The sequence below is a fragment of the Otolemur garnettii genome, unplaced genomic scaffold (assembly GCF_000181295.1).
Source record: "Otolemur garnettii isolate 467f Iridium unplaced genomic scaffold, OtoGar3 scaffold00019, whole genome shotgun sequence".
NCBI lineage: Eukaryota > Metazoa > Chordata > Mammalia > Primates > Galagidae > Otolemur > Otolemur garnettii.
In genome coordinates, this window is record NW_003852414.1 from 24766902 (window position 1) to 24785594 (window position 18693).

Consider the following 18693-nt stretch of genomic DNA (forward strand, 5'->3'; position numbering starts at 1 on the left):
TGTGTGTCTCAAAGACCAGTTAGAAAGGTCTCCTACAGGGAGGGGCAGACACAGCTGGAAATACCCAGTGTCTGGGGACCGAGGTGAGCAAGTGGTGTGGTGGGTCAGCTGGTCAGGAAATGCTTTGCCCGAGGCCCACAGGTGCCTGGGCGGGGTGGGGAGGGGGCTTGTCTTGTGGTCCAAGACTTGCTCCACTGAGGCTGGGTCACGTTCCAGGGGGTGTGGGAAGGGAAACACCCGACAGTTTTCAGTTCAAGTCAAGGTAGCTGATATTTGGTGCCGGGGGCAGAGCAGGAGGGGCTGGGAGAGGAGGGCAGAGCTCAGGCCAAGGAGGCGTCTGGCCACATGCACCACAGGCCGATGACAAGGCCCAGGTGCCCTGACTCCCTCCTGCCGCTGCCTCCTGGATCATCCTCCTCGTCCCGGGTGGAAGCTGCTGTCCCGGGAAGGTCAACGTAAGCCTCCCCTTCCTTTCAGGTTTTTGACTTTGAGCTGACTCCTGAGGACATGAAGGCCCTGGACAGCCTCAACAGAAATTTCCGATACAGTGAATTCCAATTGTAAGTGACTATTTCAGACTGTTTGACGGGTTGTCTTCTGTATCATGCAGGTAAACAGAGAAACAGGCTTCCCTAAATCACAGTCGGGCCTGACTGTGCGCCTAGGCATGAAACATGAGCCGCCTGGAGCCCTCAGACCACAGGTTTCCTCCAGGGCTCAGGCTCTGCCCTGCAGACGTGTGAGTCTGGGAACGTGGGAAGTTTGCCCCTCACGCCTGGCTCCTGGTGCCCTCACCTCTCTGCCCCTTAGACTTGAAGGCACGGTGTCTACCGCCCATGATGCTTTCAGGGGCCCATGAGAATGTCCCATCTTTATGTTATAATCAGAGGAAATATGTACAGTAGGAATGAACGTGTAGCAAGGGATCCAGTGGGGCCGCCCTTCTCTCTGTGCCAAAGTAGCGGAGCTGTGATTTTGACATTCCCATGGAAGGGGCTCGGGAGGGCGAGTGTCCTGTGTCCTCCTCCCCTCAGGCCAGCACACTTGGACTGGGCGTGGTGTCCTCTCCAGACTAAACCTGGCTCATCCACTTCCTCCCTCCATGGCCTCCTTCACCCATCCCTGCTCCCACTTCTCAGCTGTGTGATGTCACCAAGCTGAACTGCCAACTGTCATGATGCCAGCTGATCCTCCAGTGGTGGAGACTGATGGGTCTCCAGTGGCTTCACCAGGATGAGAGCCGCTGGGATTTCTCTGACCTTGAGGTCAGAGCTGTTACAGAAGGGCCATATTAGTCCATCAGAAGCCCAGCTCTGGAGCGCCCCACAACCCGTGACTGTGGTTTATTCACAAACACAATATCGTGTTGGCTCCACTAGCATGGGATCTCGGGGCTCAGGGGCAAGGAGAGTCCTCAGGCAGGGAGCAGATTTACTAAGCAGCATTAAAATGCTTTATTCATAAGAATAAAGATTTTGGAAAGATCCGCAGGGTCCCTCTTCTTTTGGGAAAAGAACAGCAGGACTCTGACCCAGACGTCTGAGTGAGAATAACGGGGAAGCCCCTTCCTGTACCCGAGCTTCTCAGTGCCGGGCTGTGATCAGCCTCGTTAGACCGTGAGGCCTCGTCTCACTCACCTGTGAGGCCATGCGGGTGACATGGGTCCTGGCACACACCACTGCCGAAAAGAGACCCTTCAGTGACGTTTGATTGCAAAGAACAAATAGTAAAACAGAAAAAAAAAAGAACATGGAAGAAAAAGGAAAAACAAGAATAATACTCATTAGGGAACATAAGCATTCTTACAAATTGTGATTTTGGGCTCGGTGCCTGTGGCTCAAGTGGCTAAGGCGCCAGCCACATACACCTAAGGTGGTGGGTTCGAATCCAGCCCAGGCCCACCAAACAAAAATGATGGCTACAACCAAAAAAAAACAGCCAGGCGTTGTGGCAGGCGCCTGTGGTCCCAGCTACTTGGGAGGCAGAGGCAGGAGACTCGCTTGAGCCCAGGAGTTAGAGGTTCCTCTGAACTGTGATGCCATGTCACTCTACCCAGGGGGACAGTTTGAGGCTCTGTCTCAAAAAAAAAAAAAAATTGTGATTTTGATAATGGTAGTCACATTGTATAGGTCCGGTTATCAGAGATACATCTTATCTCCCCATAATTAGCAATTCTTCACCGGGGGACCCTGTTTTAGGGGGGTGCTGAGTGAGTGGGTACAAGGAGTAGCACGATCCTTATTGCTACCAGACCCCCTTTCTCAGAGCAAAGACTATACTTGGGGATGAATTGGCCACACGTGGTAGCGCCAGGTCTGACACCCTCTTGGAATTCATAACCTAAATCAAATTGCCAACTGCTCTGGCATTTACAGTACTTGAGGTGGGCACTGAGCATGCGTCTGAGTTTGCCTGTGAATGAAGAGCTTGCACGTGTGTGTGCCTGGGTGCAAGCGGGGACATGGCTGCACCTCGAGCGTGAGCCCGTCCTAACTGGACCTTCACGCTCTTTGACAGTGTGGTGAAGGCGTTAACAGATGAATTTCCTTTCTCTTCCAGTGCTGTCAACCACCCTTATTATCCATTTTCGGAAGAGTATTGACCATAAGCCATGGAATGTGACTGCCAGAAGTCCCCGTGTCTCGGTTGTGGGGAGAGGATGCCTGTCGCTGGTGGAGGGGATTAGAAAGCAGAGTTTGTACTCGCAGGTCTCTTGCCTTTCATTTCTCTTTCATTTTATGAAATAATAGAGTTGTCAAAATGAGGTTCATTGCTTTTCCTGTTAATTAAAATAATACACATAATGACAAAAAACTCAGTATATTTTTCTGTTCAGTTTTCTTATTTTTCAGCTCTAGGATTTGTTTGGTTTATTTTTCTAATTTCTATAACATGTTTGATATCAGTTTCTTCATATATAGTTTTCTGGAGTTCCTTTAGTTCTTTATCAATATTTTTCCTACCAATTTGGTTATATTTCAGATAGCTATTCTAAGTCTTTTTCTACTAAGTTCAATGACTGTATTTCTTCAGGAACGATTTCTGCCAGTTTTTTTTTTTTTTTCTTGTAAGGGACCATGTTTCCTTGTTTCTTTGTATGTCCTGTGATTTTTTTTTTAATTGGGCATTTGAAAAATAGATACCTCTCCTACTTTATGCGTGTTTTTTCTGTGTCATGGTGGTCATTAACTTATAAGCTTGGCGTGTTCTTAGTTTTGGAGTCAGCCCAACATTAAAACTTTAGTTCTTCTCATTCTTTTCTAAACATATGTCTTGCCTAGATAGGGTGTGCCATTATTGTTTGCCCCAAATGCACAAGTGCCTTTGAATACTTTAGTATTTCAATTATTTCCCCCCTAACTTCTCCTTGGTGCCTTTAATGGTCTAGTATATATCTCTACCTCTAATCTCTTGTCTGTGACATCTTGTGGACATCACTCTGTGTGCACATTTTCAGTGGTTACATCCTATCTCACTGAGTCAATATTAATAATTTACCTATTTGGCAATTTATTTTGCTTCATTTTCTCAGGGAGAATTATACAGAAGCAATCAGGTGCTGCATGGCTGCTAATGACTCCTAGTCCCTCCTCCTGGGCTGTTGCCCATACCTCTCCCTGACCATGCCTCACAGGGATCCCTTATTCCTGGTGCCTAAAGGGATCCCTTGACTATCGTCACACTTGGGATAAACGCCTACCTTCCAGAACCTAGCAGTGTGGCTTTTTGTTCCTCAAAAGCTAAAGACACTCTGCTTGACAAATACCTGCGACCTGCTCCTTCTACAGGGCTGGAAACTCCACCACCCCACCTCAGCAGTGTCTATAAATCATTTTTTATCACCTCCTCCTACTTTCTGCTCCCTAAAGTCCTAGGCAAATCTGGCTTTGGCCCTAATGAATCCGGAGAAACAAAACGTACAAGCAGCAGGCATGGAGCAGAGAAAGAAACTTCAGGGGAAAACATTCAATTTGTTCATTGCGATATAAATTTATTGTCTTCACTCCCTAACCTTGGAAGGTGGCGTAGCTGCCTGAGGTTGCTAAGTGATGTGGAATTAACCAGAGGTCATGTGTCCAAGGAGCAGCTCCAGGAACACCTTCGGCATCAGGGGACACAAACAGAAGCTCTCAGGACAAGTCAGGAGATGCCTCCATGTCAATATTCATCCTTAAATGGATAGTCAGGGTGGTCAGCAAGGCTGAAAAGAGAAAGAATAATGCCCCGAATGGGTGATGTACAATGACTCCATCACTAGGATTTCCAAGAAGCTGCCGCCAGGGTGGAAGGTTCACAGTTTACTTTCTGACTGTAGGGTCTGTCCTTCTTACTTTCATGAACGTGACTTCAGGAGTTTTTAAAAAATACTAAATTATTCAAATTATATTCCCTTGCCTGGAACTTAGCACACAGAATCAAATGTCCAAACATTCCTCTGCCTCTGCCAATAAAACAAGGCGATATTCCGCTCTTTTTTTCTTCAAAATCCTCAGTGAAAGCAGAAACTCTTTCTGCGTTATTTAGAACAGGAACAGACCTGCCGTCTGCCCATCACTAACAGGTACTGCTGAGTGTTAAAGGTGACCGCAGGTGATTACACGTCAGCCATCAATTCGCTAATTACTTACCGCCTACTTTCTGCAATGTATTGCATTAGTTTCAGAAACGCGAAATTGTCACGTATAATATAGGGTTTCGTATCCCAGAGATACAATGTACTAAGGAAAATCTTTATTTGGAAATAACATCGAAAATAAACTTCTCTCTCCTATTTATTTTTTAAAATGGTCCCCAGAATTAGGGGACACATTTAATGAGGACCACTGATTGTAAATATTTACTTGGTGTTAAGAATGCCACGTGCTTGCTATTTTCTCTTCTTTTTCATAATGACCCTTTTTATTCATTTTCCTCTACTATAATGAAAGAGCAGCCATGGTGTGCCATCCTGCTTATGTCTGTGCATGACTTATCTTTTCATCTCTATCACCTGTTAAACCTCCAGAGGCCTCAGGCACATACCATCTTCTTTTTCCCTTGTCCCAATAAAATGTTCTAGATTCTTAGATCATAAAGAAATAGTACAAATCTTTTGTTGACTATAAATTATCTTCAACAACAGAGCTTTTGCTCCTAAGCTCTGGTGTTTTCAATATCTCCTCTCTAAAACGTTTCCCACTTCTACCCTGAGCTCTCCTGCCTCACACAATGTAAACCATGCACTATCTCTGCCTTGTTAAAGAGCCCTTTCCAGGCAAATGCTGTGTCTGGCTCATGAGCAACCAACCCACAAGAAGAAAGAAAGAAACTAGAGAGACTTTGAAAGACACTGAACTGAACTAAAAGCTTTGCCCAGCTAAGGAAATAATCAACAGAGCAAATGGACACTCTACAGACTGGGAAAAAATATTTGCAAACTATACAGCTCTTAAAGGACTGACTTCTAGAATCTACAAAGAACTCAAAGAAATCAGCAAGAAAAAATTAACCCCATTACAGGCAGGCAAGAGACACGAATATTAGTTTTTCAAAGGAAGATAGATAAATGGCCAACAAACACACAAAAACCTATTCAACATCACTAGTCATCAGGGAAATAAAAATTAAAACCACAATGAGATATCATCTTACCCCTGTTAGAATGGCTTTTATTAAAAAGTCCCCAAATAGTAAATGCTGGTGTCAATGGAGAGAGAAAGGAACACTTATACACCGTTGGTGGGACTGCCAACTAGTACAGCCGCTAAGGAAAACGGTCTGGAGAGTCCTCAAAGAACGAAAAGAAGCCCTACCGTTTGATCCACCAATCCCACTACCTGAAGGAAGAGAAGTAATTTTATCTAAAAGACATCTATACTTGAATGTTTACTGCAGCACAATTCATAATTGCAAAACTGTGGAATTAACCTAAGGGCCCATCAGTTTACGAGTGGATTAACAAAATGTGGTATATGCCATTGAGCCATAAAAAAAATGGATAAATTAATGCCCTTTGCAGCAATTTGGATGGAACTGGAGACCATTCTCCTAAATGAAATGTCTCAGGAATGGAAAAATGGATACCTCATGCACTCTTTAATAAATTGGACCTATCCACAGGGCAGACACATGAACAGAGGGAAGTAAAAGTCATTAAAAATCAAGCAGGGGGGAGGGGAGGGGAGGGCTGGGAAGGGGAGGGACAGAACCCTACCTAATGGGTGCAATGAACACTACTGGGATGATGGGCACACTTGTACCCCTGATTCAAACTTTACCAAAGCTATCCATGTAACGAAGCATTGGTGCTCCCTCAATATTTGGAAACTTAATAATAAAAAAATGATTAAAACACTAAATTGACAGCATCTAGTGAACATTCCAGGTGGGGGTTATGGGAATTTCTGGCATGGACCATAGGTTGATTAATCTGGTAAGAAATTGAGCAGGTTTGGGAGAATAAGATATAAACAGAGATTTGGAGACACATGATTGGGCTACAATGAGCATACCCCACAGAATATGTCCACTAGAATGTGGTAGACATGAGAGGTCCACATGGAAGATGTTGACTCAGCAGTCATGTCATCCGTTCTGGAAAGTTCCATGGAGGCAGAAATGCAAGGGCATGTGGTAACCTGGGTCCCACTCACCCCGTCCAAACAAGTATGAAAGGTAAATTCCAGAAAGCACCTGTCTCACCTCCAACTCCAGCTGGCCTTGCCTGCCTGGTGTTGGGGTAACTTTTAACGCCCATCCTACTTCAGACAATAAATTGAAAAAATATGTTTATGAAAGGTACTTACAAATCAAGAGTAATATATCGAAAATTTCTGTTCAGGCCGTCTAGGACTTTCATGTCCTCGGGAGTCAATTGGAATTCGAAAACCTATCACATGAATAGAAAATTTCATTATTTTTAGATTACATAATAGCCAATCAAGAGTGTCTGAGCATATCAAACACCATGGTACAGATGCAGCACTTAAAGCATCTGATTCCAAATGTTGTGAAGGATATCAATCTAAAAACTCAGCATAATATACAGAAACCTCAGAGCACCACAGGCAGACAGGAGCTCTGAGAAGGAGCTTAAGAAGAAACAGAGACATCCTTCAAACCTGAATGGGTCACCTGCTCACAAGGTCCACAAGCATCTAGAGGCAAAATTTTTTTAGAGGCCAATTTTTGTAACTTTTTAAGTAATCTAGTAAGTTTGATGGGTATAGTTGGGTTTTGATATCTCACTGACAAGAAGTTCTAAAGTGAAAATATTTTTCAACACAATTTAAGCCACGAATTACAGGAATACTAATGATGTCGTCTTCAAAGGGCACAGATTCTGCTGCTGAGGACCTCACTGTCTAAATCTGAGAAACTGCAATTGTCAAAAAGCCATCACTAATTAATACAGATTGAACCATGTAGATCCACTACTTCAGGTTAACACTCTGAAACAGTGATACTGAGAAGGAAGAGACAATAAAAAGTGTCACAAACTTTACACTTGGACATTTGAAAATGTTCAAAATCATAAGCATTTATGACAGTTCATAAAAATACTATTGAAATTGTGAAACCTTTATGGATAAATCTAAGAAAATGTACCCAGATACCTTAAAGAAAAAAGGTAGGAGATTTTTATATATGTATTAAATGACCACTTATGTAACTGGAGATTCTTATCATGATCATGAATTGGAAATCTCAAAATTGTTAAGCAGTCAGGCTTTCAAAATGATCTGCAATTTCAATGTAGTTATCTACCAAAGCCTGAAATTTTTACTCTTTAATAGAAGATTATAAGGTGATTCTAAATTTTATATGATAGAACAGTCAGTCAAAAATAGCCAAGATACTCTGAAATAAGGGAAGGATTAGGTAAAAGTTTTACCATTCTGGACAGCAAGACATACTTTTCAATGTAATGAAGGCAGTATAGTAAAGTAATTATAATTAAGTCAGCTGAAGACAGAAGAGAGGCCAGAGAAGTATTTATGGACATTTAATATGTGAGTTGTGCCGCGGAGCACAGCCGCCCCTCTCATCGTCCCCCTTACACGTACGGGAGCCCCAGAGACAGGAGAGTTTGACTGAGTTCATCTGAGCCCAGGCTAATTCTCATGCCATAGAATCCTGAGCAAAGAGAATTGTTCCATATTAAACCTCTGTGTTGAGGGGTTTCTTACAGTTCAACTCTAGCTGTTGCTGAAATCATACTTGCATACGTGTAAAGACAGAGAAAACGAAATCAAATAGAAAAAGGGAAACAGGCACTTAACCAGGAAAAACTCTTAAGAGAGTAAATACATGAAAATTAGACCACCTGAGTATTCAGAGACATGACACATGAGTGCGCGCGCACGCACATCTGGAGACCAGAGAGCCCTCCACCTCGTCCAAATCCCTCACTTCAGAAATGGAGGGAAGGACATGTCTCTGCAGGGGAGACAGAGCCCGCTGCCCACGCAACACACAAACCCAGATCTCTGCTTGGGGCCCTGAGGACCTCTCCCCACACTGCCTGTGCTGCTGGGAGCAGTGGTAAGCCCGGGAGATGTGCACAGCAGGCACAGGGGGTCCGCACAGCACAGGTCCAGGGCATCTGAAGGGGGACACGGCCCAAGCTGTGGGGGGAAGCCCACTCCGCTCCCTGTGCAGGAGCCCGGGCTCAGACCCTGTCACCTGCACGTTCTCTCGGATCCGCTGTGCATTGTAGCTCTTGGCCAGGACCACAACCCCGCGCTGCAGCTGGTAGCGCAGGGCGACCAGGGCGGGGGTCCGCTTGTGTTTTTTGGCCAAAGCACACAGGACTGGGTCTTCCAGGAGGACGGGGGAGTTCAGGTCTACCCTGGAAGGAAGCAGACGATATTGAGCTCCTGAGACCTAGTACTGGGCATGGCAGGGGCTTCCCAAACCGACCCAGGCGTTCACTGCACACCAAGGCCTCTCCAGGGTGGTCCCGGGCCAGCAGCACCAGCATCTGCTGGGATGTTGTTGGACATGCAACTTGTCCCCTGTCCCTGAGCCACCTGACAGCACTCCAGGAAAGGAGGGTGGCATCACTAAAGCGACTTTTAATCTGAGTGATATTTTAGGTAAACTGCCTCCTGTCTTCTTACCATCGTTTATCTCGCTGGGTCCCCAGAGCACTGTAGGCCACCAGCACGATGTCTTGGGACTTGCAGAAATCCAGCAGCTTGCTCTGGTTGAGATAAGGATGGCATTCCACCTGCAGACGACCCAGGCGGGAGGCATCAGGTTATGTGGGACAGGAACAGTAATGTGAACAAAGATAAAAATAAAATAAGCTTAAATAATGTGAATTAATGACCAATTTAGAAAAAGAATTTTTATATCTGTCTCTTGAAATAATAAATAAAAATTTCACTTCTGAAAACAATCAATGTTATGAACCAAATTTTGAGCTCTAAACACCTTTGTTTTCTAAAAGAAAACAGGTGGAATTCAAGGTCTGGGACCAAACATGCTGAACCTGGAACATCAATTTCTCTCAGAAAGCAAGAATTGAGTGAATGACTCAGGAGGGCAAGACTGATTGACCAAAGAATAAATTCGGCAGGAATCCCAGGGAGAACATTTGGGTAGATTTGAGTATCAAAATGAATAATGAGTCAAATTAATTTTAAAGCACAAGGAAACAAAAATTCTTGAGCTCATAGTAATGATGGAGAAAAAGAGAGAATTAAATGTTTGTTCCCAGACATGGTTATTATGACACTAATTTCTTTCTCTGGACATGGATAATTAAAGAAATTCAGTTAAGCTTTTCCCTTGTGTCACAGGAACAAGTCTATGTTATCCTGACTTGATGAGTTTTTTCTTCATTAAAATGACAGATAAGAAAAGTAAAAACAGCAGTTAAAAGTGAGAATAATTATTTAAAACCCCAAGGAAACAGATACAAGAAGAAAACAGAATACAAAGCAAACAAATAAAAAATCGTTGATGTGTACTCAGCCATTGTGTGAACATTTGTTATGGCATATGAGTTATCCTGTTGACAATTATGACCGATTAGACTACTAGTAATTCTAAGAGAAAATGCATGTTTACCAAGAACAGATCTGGCTACTAGTAGTTTAACCAAATGATAAATTGTGGTCACTAACAGCAAGCAACTTGTCAATTAGGTGCTAACTACTGTGGTGTCATTTGAGGGCCACAGCATGCTGAGAACATTTTGGTGCCAGAAATGTTTAACCTCGATGCATTAAAACATGAAAATCTAATTTCTAATTTTCAGAGACTTGGAAGAGACAAATAAGTCACTGATATAAAAATAAAATAATTTGGCCGGGCATGGTGGCTCATGCCTGTAATCCCAGTACTCTGGGAGGTTGAGGTGGGTAGATTGCTTGAACTCAGGGTTCAAGACCAGCCTGAGCAAGACTGTGATCCTGTTTCTATTAAAAAAGTAGAAAAATTAGCTGGCCATTGTGGTGGGCACCTATAGTCCCAGCTACTCGGGAGGCTGAAGAAGGGGAATTGCCTGAACCCAGGAGTTTGAGGTTGCTGTGAGTTATGACACCATGGCACTCTACCCAGAGGCAACAGAATGAGCCTCTGTCTCTAAATAAATAAATAAATATAATACAATCTGAAAACCTCAATTGGATTATGGTTAAAAAAGAATAGGAATTGTTTCCCAGTGGAAATATGAACGGTGACTGAACTCTAGAGGATGTGGGGGCATTATTGTTGATTTCCTTGATGTAATGTTGACACTTTAATTGGGAGCATATCTTCATTCTGATGACCTCCTTTTAAAGGTTTGTGGGTGCAAATTGTCATCTCTACACTTACTCTGAAGATGTCCAGCAAAGTATCAGAGACAGATCCACATGTGGGCACAGATATACACACATACAAGTACCTATGCATTTTGCAGTGTGGACAAATGTTAACAAACATGGGCTGTCCCGTGGTAGTCTTTTGAATTTTCCAAGTTATAAGTATGTGCATGTGTGTGAGAGGCAGGGTCTTTCTCAGTCTCCCAGGGTGGAGTGCAGTGGCATCAGAATAGCTCACTGCCTCCACGAACACCTTGGCTCAAATAACGCTTCTGCCTCAGCCACCCGAATAGCTGTGACTACAGGAGCATGCTGCCACATCAGGAGAGTTCTCTTATTTTTGTAGTTAAGAGGTCTCTCTATGTTGTCCAGGCTGGTCTTAAACTCCTGGCCTCAAGTGGTCTTTCAGCCTCCACCTCCCAAAGTGCTGGGATAAGACTAAGCCACGGCGTCCACTCAATTTTCTGAATTGTTGAAAATTGTCAACATTGCTTTTCAACCATAGACTCTTCCTCTTTGACTCCGAGTTGTTGAAAGTGAAGTAGAGGCCAGGGGCCTGTGCAGAATGGGGCAGTGAGGGGAGCAGGCTGGGACGTGGGCAGCACAGGCCAGCTCCATGCTCTGCTTAACCAGCCTCAGTGGTGATTTCATCCACTGTCAACAGGTGTCTCCACAACAGCCAACATCCTGCCTCTTACCCGATGAATCCCAGTCTCCAGTCGATTATTAATGTATCTATGTATGCCTGGTCAAAAATTATTCTGAAGCAAAGATGCTGAGATGAAGGACTCAGGCATCCGAACCCCATTTCGACCCCAGCACCCACCTTCTCTAATTCTCCTCTCCTTCCTTGCTGCCCATTCCTCACCTTCACGGCCTCCCACCTGTTCTCAGTCCCCTCCTGATCCCCTCGCCCCTCAGTCTCTGGGCACCTTTCACAGCTCCAGGAATGACCAGTCCCTGTCCCCAGGTCCGATCTACCAGTCCAGGCATCCTTGACCCAGTTTACCTCCCCAATGGATTGTACATGTTTCTGATCTGAGCTCTCCTCAAATTTTACTAAGACTTTTCCTAGCAGAGATACAACTGAAGGTCCTCCATGCCTTTCTAGACAGGGGCTGCGCTGTGCAGAATCTTCGGCTCCACAAAGGGAGACGAATGGGAGGGAACGTCAAATGGCCACCTGGCAGGAGAGCAGGAGGAAGGGCGTGAGCAACACAATGGAGACGGGTCTGCCAAGCTCACCTGGTTGCAGACGGGCTTGTACTTGAGCCCGGGCTTCTTCAGGATCATGTCCAGCTGCCTGCGGTTAAAGTTGGACACCCCGATGGACTTGGCCAATCCAGCGTCTTTACACTTCTCCAGGGCCTGGGGAGGGAGGCATTGTGAAGGGTCGTGTGTGCAGCTGACTGCGGGTGAAGGTCAATGCAGGAAGACAGAACTGTCAAACCACAGCTTTCAGGAAAGGACAGTGAGACCAGCAGGCAGTGACTGTCAGAGGAGAAGCAGAAACAGTATGCAGGGATAATGCAGGGACGGCAAAGGAAGAAGCAGCCCTGTGTCCTCTTTAGGGAACTGGAGAGATTCCTGCCCAGCACGGGAAGGAGCTGCTGGACTTCCTCCTGCCTGATTCCCTGTTAAAGTTTCTCACCATGGCCTTGCAGTCATGGTGTCATCTCCACACCCACAGCAAATGTCCCATCCCAAAGCTCCAATTTCCGTGGGGCTTGTCACAGGTGGAAGGGGGGAAGCGGACCCTCGGCCTTTGTCTTCCTTCTTTGTGCTCTTTCCCCAAGCACTTACCTCCCAGGTGGCGCAAAGATCCACTCTGTCAAACATTATTTTTCCATTTTCATCAGTTGGCAAAATAGTCTCGCTTGGCTGAACAAGAAGCAGTCATTTCAGTTATGTCACAAATTAAAGTCACCACCCATAGCCACACTGCCTGGTACATTTAGAGCTGGGACACTAGTCATATGAGGGTGAGTGTGTACGTCTATTCTATGTATAAATAAATTCCTTTCCCCCAGGTCACTGGGGTCTTCTAGGTGACTTATATTACTGTTGTCTGCCCCTGTACGTTCCTTCTGGGAAATGCCTCTTATTCACTGGCATCAATCATCAGAGCCATCTCGACCCAGGTGAGAAGTCCAAGCTCCTGTTCTACAGAAGCACATGATGGTTCATTGCCAAGACCACAAACCAGACATGGTCAAGGAAGGCTCTTTTCCAGATTAATTCCACGAGGCCTGCACTGCTTCAAAACAGTAATTCCCAACATGGGGAAGGGCTGGGACAAAAATCCAGCAAACCTGTTGGGATTACACAGATGAGGATGGAGAGAAGGACACATTTCTGAAGACTATGTCAGATCCTGCCATGCAACCAAGGCTTTAACTTCCCATTCACATGATCCAATAAACTCTCTTGCATAAATGAGCCTGAGTAATTTTTTATAAATTTAAGTTAAAAGTCATACATCAAACACAGGAATCAATGGCTAAGAGAAACTACAGAGCTGCACCGTGAGAAGAGGCAGCCAAGGATGTTGAGTTTCCCAAATTCCCATCAGGGCTTTCCTTTGACAGCCACCCAGTGAATTCTACCAAATCTGTTTCAGCATAAAATTGGGGGAGATGGAGAAGCAGATTGTGCAGAAGTTTGAGCACCAGCTGTGTGACAGATTCTGTGTCTGTGACGATCCCAAGACGTGGACTGAGAAGCCACAATTGGGACAGAGCCTTGAACGTGGCCATCACTGTTTTCTCATGCTTTGGGGGATGCTGTGCTCTTCTGGTTTTAACAGGCACAAGGAAGGATTCAACCTTTACTCAATAAAAAAGGAATTAGGACTTAGGGTTCCTCTCCAGTGTAATAATTCCAACATTCTCTTAAGCAAGAGCTTAATTTAGCCGTCCGTGTAAGTAGTGGCCGTGCTGACAACAGAAATGTGTAGGCTTGACCATACAACTCGTCTACCTTCAAAGCCATCGGCACATGGATAAGGCAGAGGTCAACATGGTCCAACTGTAGTTTTCTCAGCGATGTTTCTAGGCATTCTCGGACCAACTCTGGTCGAAAGAAAGTGCTCCAGATCTGTAGGGGTTAGAGAGTGGAAGTTGTGTTGAAAAACTATTTCAGCCAATTATTAGTTTGGTTCACCTGATAGACATTTCCCCCCAGGCTTTCAAAGTGATGACGACTGGTCAAAAATTATTCCATCCTTTCTTCTGTTTCCTTTGAACCTGATCCTTTCATACAAAGTCTATTCATAGGAACAGATAAATAATGGACACATAATTAGTATATATACTGAACTATGGAAGTAAATTGCTCAAAAAATAAAAATTGCTGATTGTTTCACAAAAATAAATTATGTTGTTTAGGATAGTGCACCCTCATTTATAAGTGAAATATGTATGTAATTTCCCTTTATAATAATATATTTTTTCCAATTTTAATATCAGGTATATCCAGATGGAGTAGAATGAATCTGAAGTATTCTTCCTTTTCTATTGTCTGTAAGAGTTGGCATGATCTGTTTTTTGACAATATCTTCTATTTTTATTTATAGATAATTGTTGTCTATTTAAAAAAATAAAAAAATAAAAATTGTTTCAAGAAATAGTTGTGTCTGTCACCTGCATTATTTCGATACAGTTTGCAGAGTGTTTTAATACTCAACTCGTCTTATCTCTTCCACTCTATGGATAAGAATAAGTATCACTCTTTTATTGAACTAAAGGGAACAATGTGTGCTGGACACAGTTCAAGACATTTTAGTGATAAGGGTTTAATACTCATGGTGTTCTCTTACTATCACTTTTTCTGTCTCTGGTAAAGATTAATTAGTAATAGATACTCAAAATAAGAAATAATAGGTGGTGCCTGTGGCTCGAAGGAGCAGGGTGCTGGCCCCATATGCCAGAGGTGATAGGTTTAAACCCAGCCCCGGCCAAAAACAACCAGAAAAAAAAAAGAAATATATATATATATTTCTATATATATTCAGAAATAGAAAGTGATGCAGGAACTAGGAGAAACCATAATATATAATCAGAGATTCATCTAATTGTACAGGCCTATCTGAGCTGAGGCCCCCACCCCATTACATCCGTGCCCTCCCCAGCAGACTGCACCTTTGACGTGTAGAAGATGTCTTCTCTCCTCACAGAGCCGTCTGCGATCTTGCTGCGGATGGCCAGCCCGACCTGCTCTTCATTCTCATACAAGTGAGCAGAATCAATATGGCGGAACCCAGCTTCTATCGCCCATTTGGTGGCCTCCACAACCTTGCTCTTGTCAACCTGGAGGGGCACCAGAGGTAGGATTAGGAGGCCCCGGTGACTGAGAGGAAGCTCAGGCACAAGCAGTGACCTTCACAAGAATCAGCTTTTCCTCATCTTGGGTTATTTCTGCACGTGGGAGGAAGAACCCATTCCAGTTTTCCTGGGTTATCTTGGATACCAATACAGGCTGAGCATCCCTTGAACTCCTTCCATCCCAGGCAATCTCTTGTTCCCCAGCATTGGAGGTCCCCAGCAACACCTCCACATTCAGGCATTTGTTGGAAAAATTAAGAGTACTTACTGTACAGTTTTACTTAATAGTCATAATTATAGTTTTATATGATTTAAAAAACTACCTCAGGAAAATGGTACATGGAATGAAACATGGGAGAAATGTGTTGTGAGTGTCCTCGAGTCCTCTCCCGGGGGCATTGCACGGAGCACACTATGTTGTCCCCGGGTCCTCATGTAATGTCTCCCAGAGACATTACACAGAACACACTAAGTTCACCAGCATCCTATTCTGACAACACGTGGGAAATGCTGTCCTCAGGGAATGTTCTTTAGATCCTCAGTTACTAGGTTTCACTGGGGTCTGGTTACATAGACACCTTCTGAGGCATGTGCCAAGAATCCAGAAAAGAGATAGGTCTACATGCAAACAGTTTAGGCACAACCACAGTGCCAAAAATGACAGAAAATGACAAGATGTCCAAGTTCTCAGATACTGGCCAGGCTCTGATTTTGACACAGGTGCTCTATGGAGAATGATCTGTTATGTTGATCTGTTCTACACGGCTGCTGTGTCTGCATCGCATTTGTGGACACAAACGTGAGGAGTAAAGAGGTGTATTCTAAGGACATAGATTTATGCACAGCAAGTTAACTATAGCTTGTAAGAAATTAGCAAAAATCAGGGTCAATGCTTCTTCCAGTGAAATGTAAAATTATTGTCTTATCTACCAATTTGGATAAATATTTGAAAGTGCACTTGTTAAATGATAGAATCCTGAATGAAGGAAGCTATTTTTTGTTTCTTTTTAGATACTTCAGAAGCTTTCTTTTTCCAGTGAAATCACAGGAGCTTTCTCCTGGGGTTTCCTGCCATCCCTGACCAGGCTAGATTAGTACTTTGGTGCAAATTGACTCAGGCTGAAGCCTCAAGAGGTCCTCATTTTCACTTCTCTTTCTTTGTCTCTTGTTTTCTATTGTCTGGGGTTTTATTTCACCTTTAAAAATGCCAAAAGTTGTTTTTATAGTTAAGAATTAATTATACTATTATTATATTTTTGCCAATTTCTATATGCATTGTCCTCCAGATTATTTCATTAATGCATTTATGGGATATAATGTGCTGATTTTATATACAATTTAGGATGCTTACATCAAACTGACTCATGTAGCCTTCACCTCTCTTACTTTTTGCATTAAGACATTTATACTCTACTGTTAATAGATTTGACATGTACCTTGCATTATGCATAGTAAGCAAGTCCCACTATTACCCCCCCCCCACCTCTCCTCTCTCCTCCCCTTACCCTCCTCTTCCCTCCTTCATTCTGGGCTACAGTTGTGTTCTATCATTCGTATGAGGTACAGATACATTGCCACCCATTGCTATTGATATCATACTTTAAAGATCTGGAAAAAATAGTACTTTGTTTTATATGGAATCAGAAAAAACCTTCAATAGCCAAGACATTACTCAGAAATAAAAACAAATCAGGAGGAATCACGCCACCAGACTTCAGGCTATACTATAAATCTATGGTGATCAAAACAGCATGATACTGGCACAAAAACAGAGAGGTAGATGTATGGAACAGAATAGAGAACCAAGATAATCCCCAGAGACTTATCATCATTTGATCTTTGATAAGCCTATCAAAAACATAAATTGGGGGAAAGATTACCCATTTTAACAAATGCTGCTGGGTGAATTGGCTGGCGACTTGGAGAAGACTGAAACTGGACCCTCACCTTTCACCATTAATAGAAATTGATTCTCACTGGATCAAAGATTTAAACTTAAGATATGAAACTATAAAGATACTTAGAGAGAGTACAGGGGAAACACTTGAAGAAATTGGCCTAGGTGGGGCAGTGCCCGTGGCTCAAAGGAGTAGGACACCGGCCCCATATACTGGAGGTGGCGGGTTCAAACCTGGCTCCTGCCAAAAAAAAAAAAAAAAAAGAAAAAAAGAAAAAGAAATTGGCCTGGGAGAATAGTTTATGAGAAGGACCTCCCCTGGCAATTGAAGCAACACCAAAAATATATTACTGGGATCTGGTCAAACTAAAAAGCTTCTGCACAGCCAAGAGCACAGTAAGTAAAGCAAGCAGACAGCCCTCAGAATGGAAGACGATATTTGCATGTAGGTAATTGCTGACAAAGATTTGATAACTAGAATCCACAGAGAACTCAAATTAATTCATAATAAAAAAAACAAGTGATCCCATTTCCCTTCTCTTTCATGCCAATTTGTATTACAATGTAAATGATGGTAAATGATCCTTGTCAACTGTCTTCAAAATTTCTCTATGCATATCTTTGTCATATAGATGAGAACCTCATCCCTGGCCACACAATTAGTCATCTGAGGACAATATTGGAATGAATATTTTGGCTCGGCCCCATAGCTCAGTGTTAGGGCGCCAGCCATATACACGGAGGCTGGCGGGTTCGAGTCTGGCCGGGGCCAGCTAACCAACAATGACAACTACAACCAAAAAATAGCCAGGCATTGTGGTGAGCATCTGTAGTCCCAGCTACTTGGGAGGCTGAGGCAAGAGAACCGCTTAAGCCCAAGAGTTTGAGGTTGATGTGAGCTGTGACGCCACAGCACTCTACCAAGGCCTACAAAGTGAGACTTTGCCTTGAAAAAAAAAATTTTTTTTCTTCCAGCCTAGCAGTAGTTCTGATTATTGTTCTTTCCAGTTACGATGTGCGCATATATGTATGTGACATATGCTTCTCCCCGTATCCCTAAATACTTCAGTGAGTATTTTGAAAATAACAAAAATAAGGATGTACTTTTACTTAACTATGTGTTCCCTGGATTAAAAAATTTATATTGATGTAATGCGACTTTCTACTATATGCACCTAATTAAAATTATTCTATTGAAAAAAGAAAAGAATGTGGGCTTCCCGTTTTGCTCCCTCTCACGTCAGAGGACCACCCCTCATCCCCATCCCCCAACCCATCATTTCGATGGAAGCAAGGTCAGCGTCTGCTCATCCAGGGATAGTTTTAACATCGACGAGGCTCATGGACTCTCAACTCCAGGAGCCTTATAGTTACCTCTGGAGGCATGTAGGTGCCAAATCCCAGAACAGGCATGAAGTGACCATCATTCAGTCTCACTCTCCGATGTTCCAGATCCATCGGCTGCATGTCTTCTGGTCAAGCCAGGTGTGTTATTTCTTCTGCCTCCACCCATTTTATAAACAAAATTGGCTCTGCCCAAGTGACAGTGTCCAAGGGTCAACCAATGAGACTTAGGAGCAGAGAGGTGGTGTAACATCTGGCAGAGTGAGATGCAAATAAAAACCAGTCATCATGCTCTTGTCAAAGGGAGAATTATTATATAATAATTACTTTGTTAATG

At 43.6% G+C, this 18693-nt stretch overlaps 1 protein-coding gene across 1 annotated transcript; it reads right to left on the minus strand.

Moving 5' to 3' along the window:
* Nucleotides 1-3965: 3965 nt before the first annotated feature.
* Nucleotides 3966-18515, minus strand: LOC100940488 (aldo-keto reductase family 1 member C4). The gene is made up of 9 exons (XM_003786839.3): nucleotides 18387-18515; nucleotides 14933-15100; nucleotides 13773-13889; nucleotides 12597-12674; nucleotides 12039-12161; nucleotides 9102-9211; nucleotides 8665-8830; nucleotides 6786-6868; nucleotides 3966-4201 (listed from the first exon to the last, which is right to left on the minus strand). The coding sequence occupies exons 1-9, from the start codon at nucleotides 18477-18479 to the stop codon at nucleotides 4159-4161; spliced, it is 981 nt and encodes a 326-aa protein (XP_003786887.2). The 5' UTR covers nucleotides 18480-18515; the 3' UTR covers nucleotides 3966-4158.
* Between the last annotated feature and the right edge of the window lie 178 nt (nucleotides 18516-18693).

What these genes read in the sequence shown, in the direction of transcription:
- LOC100940488 (XM_003786839.3), bottom strand. Translation starts at nt 18,479, where the DNA reads ATGCAGCCGATGGATCTGGAACATCGGAGAGTGAGACTGAATGATGGT. An exon ending in ATGTGCCGATGGCTTTGAAG is followed by an intron (nt 12,675 to 13,772) that starts GTAGACGAGTTG and finishes CTTCTTGTTCAG; the next exon opens with CCAAGCGAGACTATTTTGCC. An exon ending in ATCTTTGCGCCACCTGGGAG is followed by an intron (nt 12,162 to 12,596) that starts GTAAGTGCTTGG and finishes CTCCCTCCCCAG; the next exon opens with GCCCTGGAGAAGTGTAAAGA.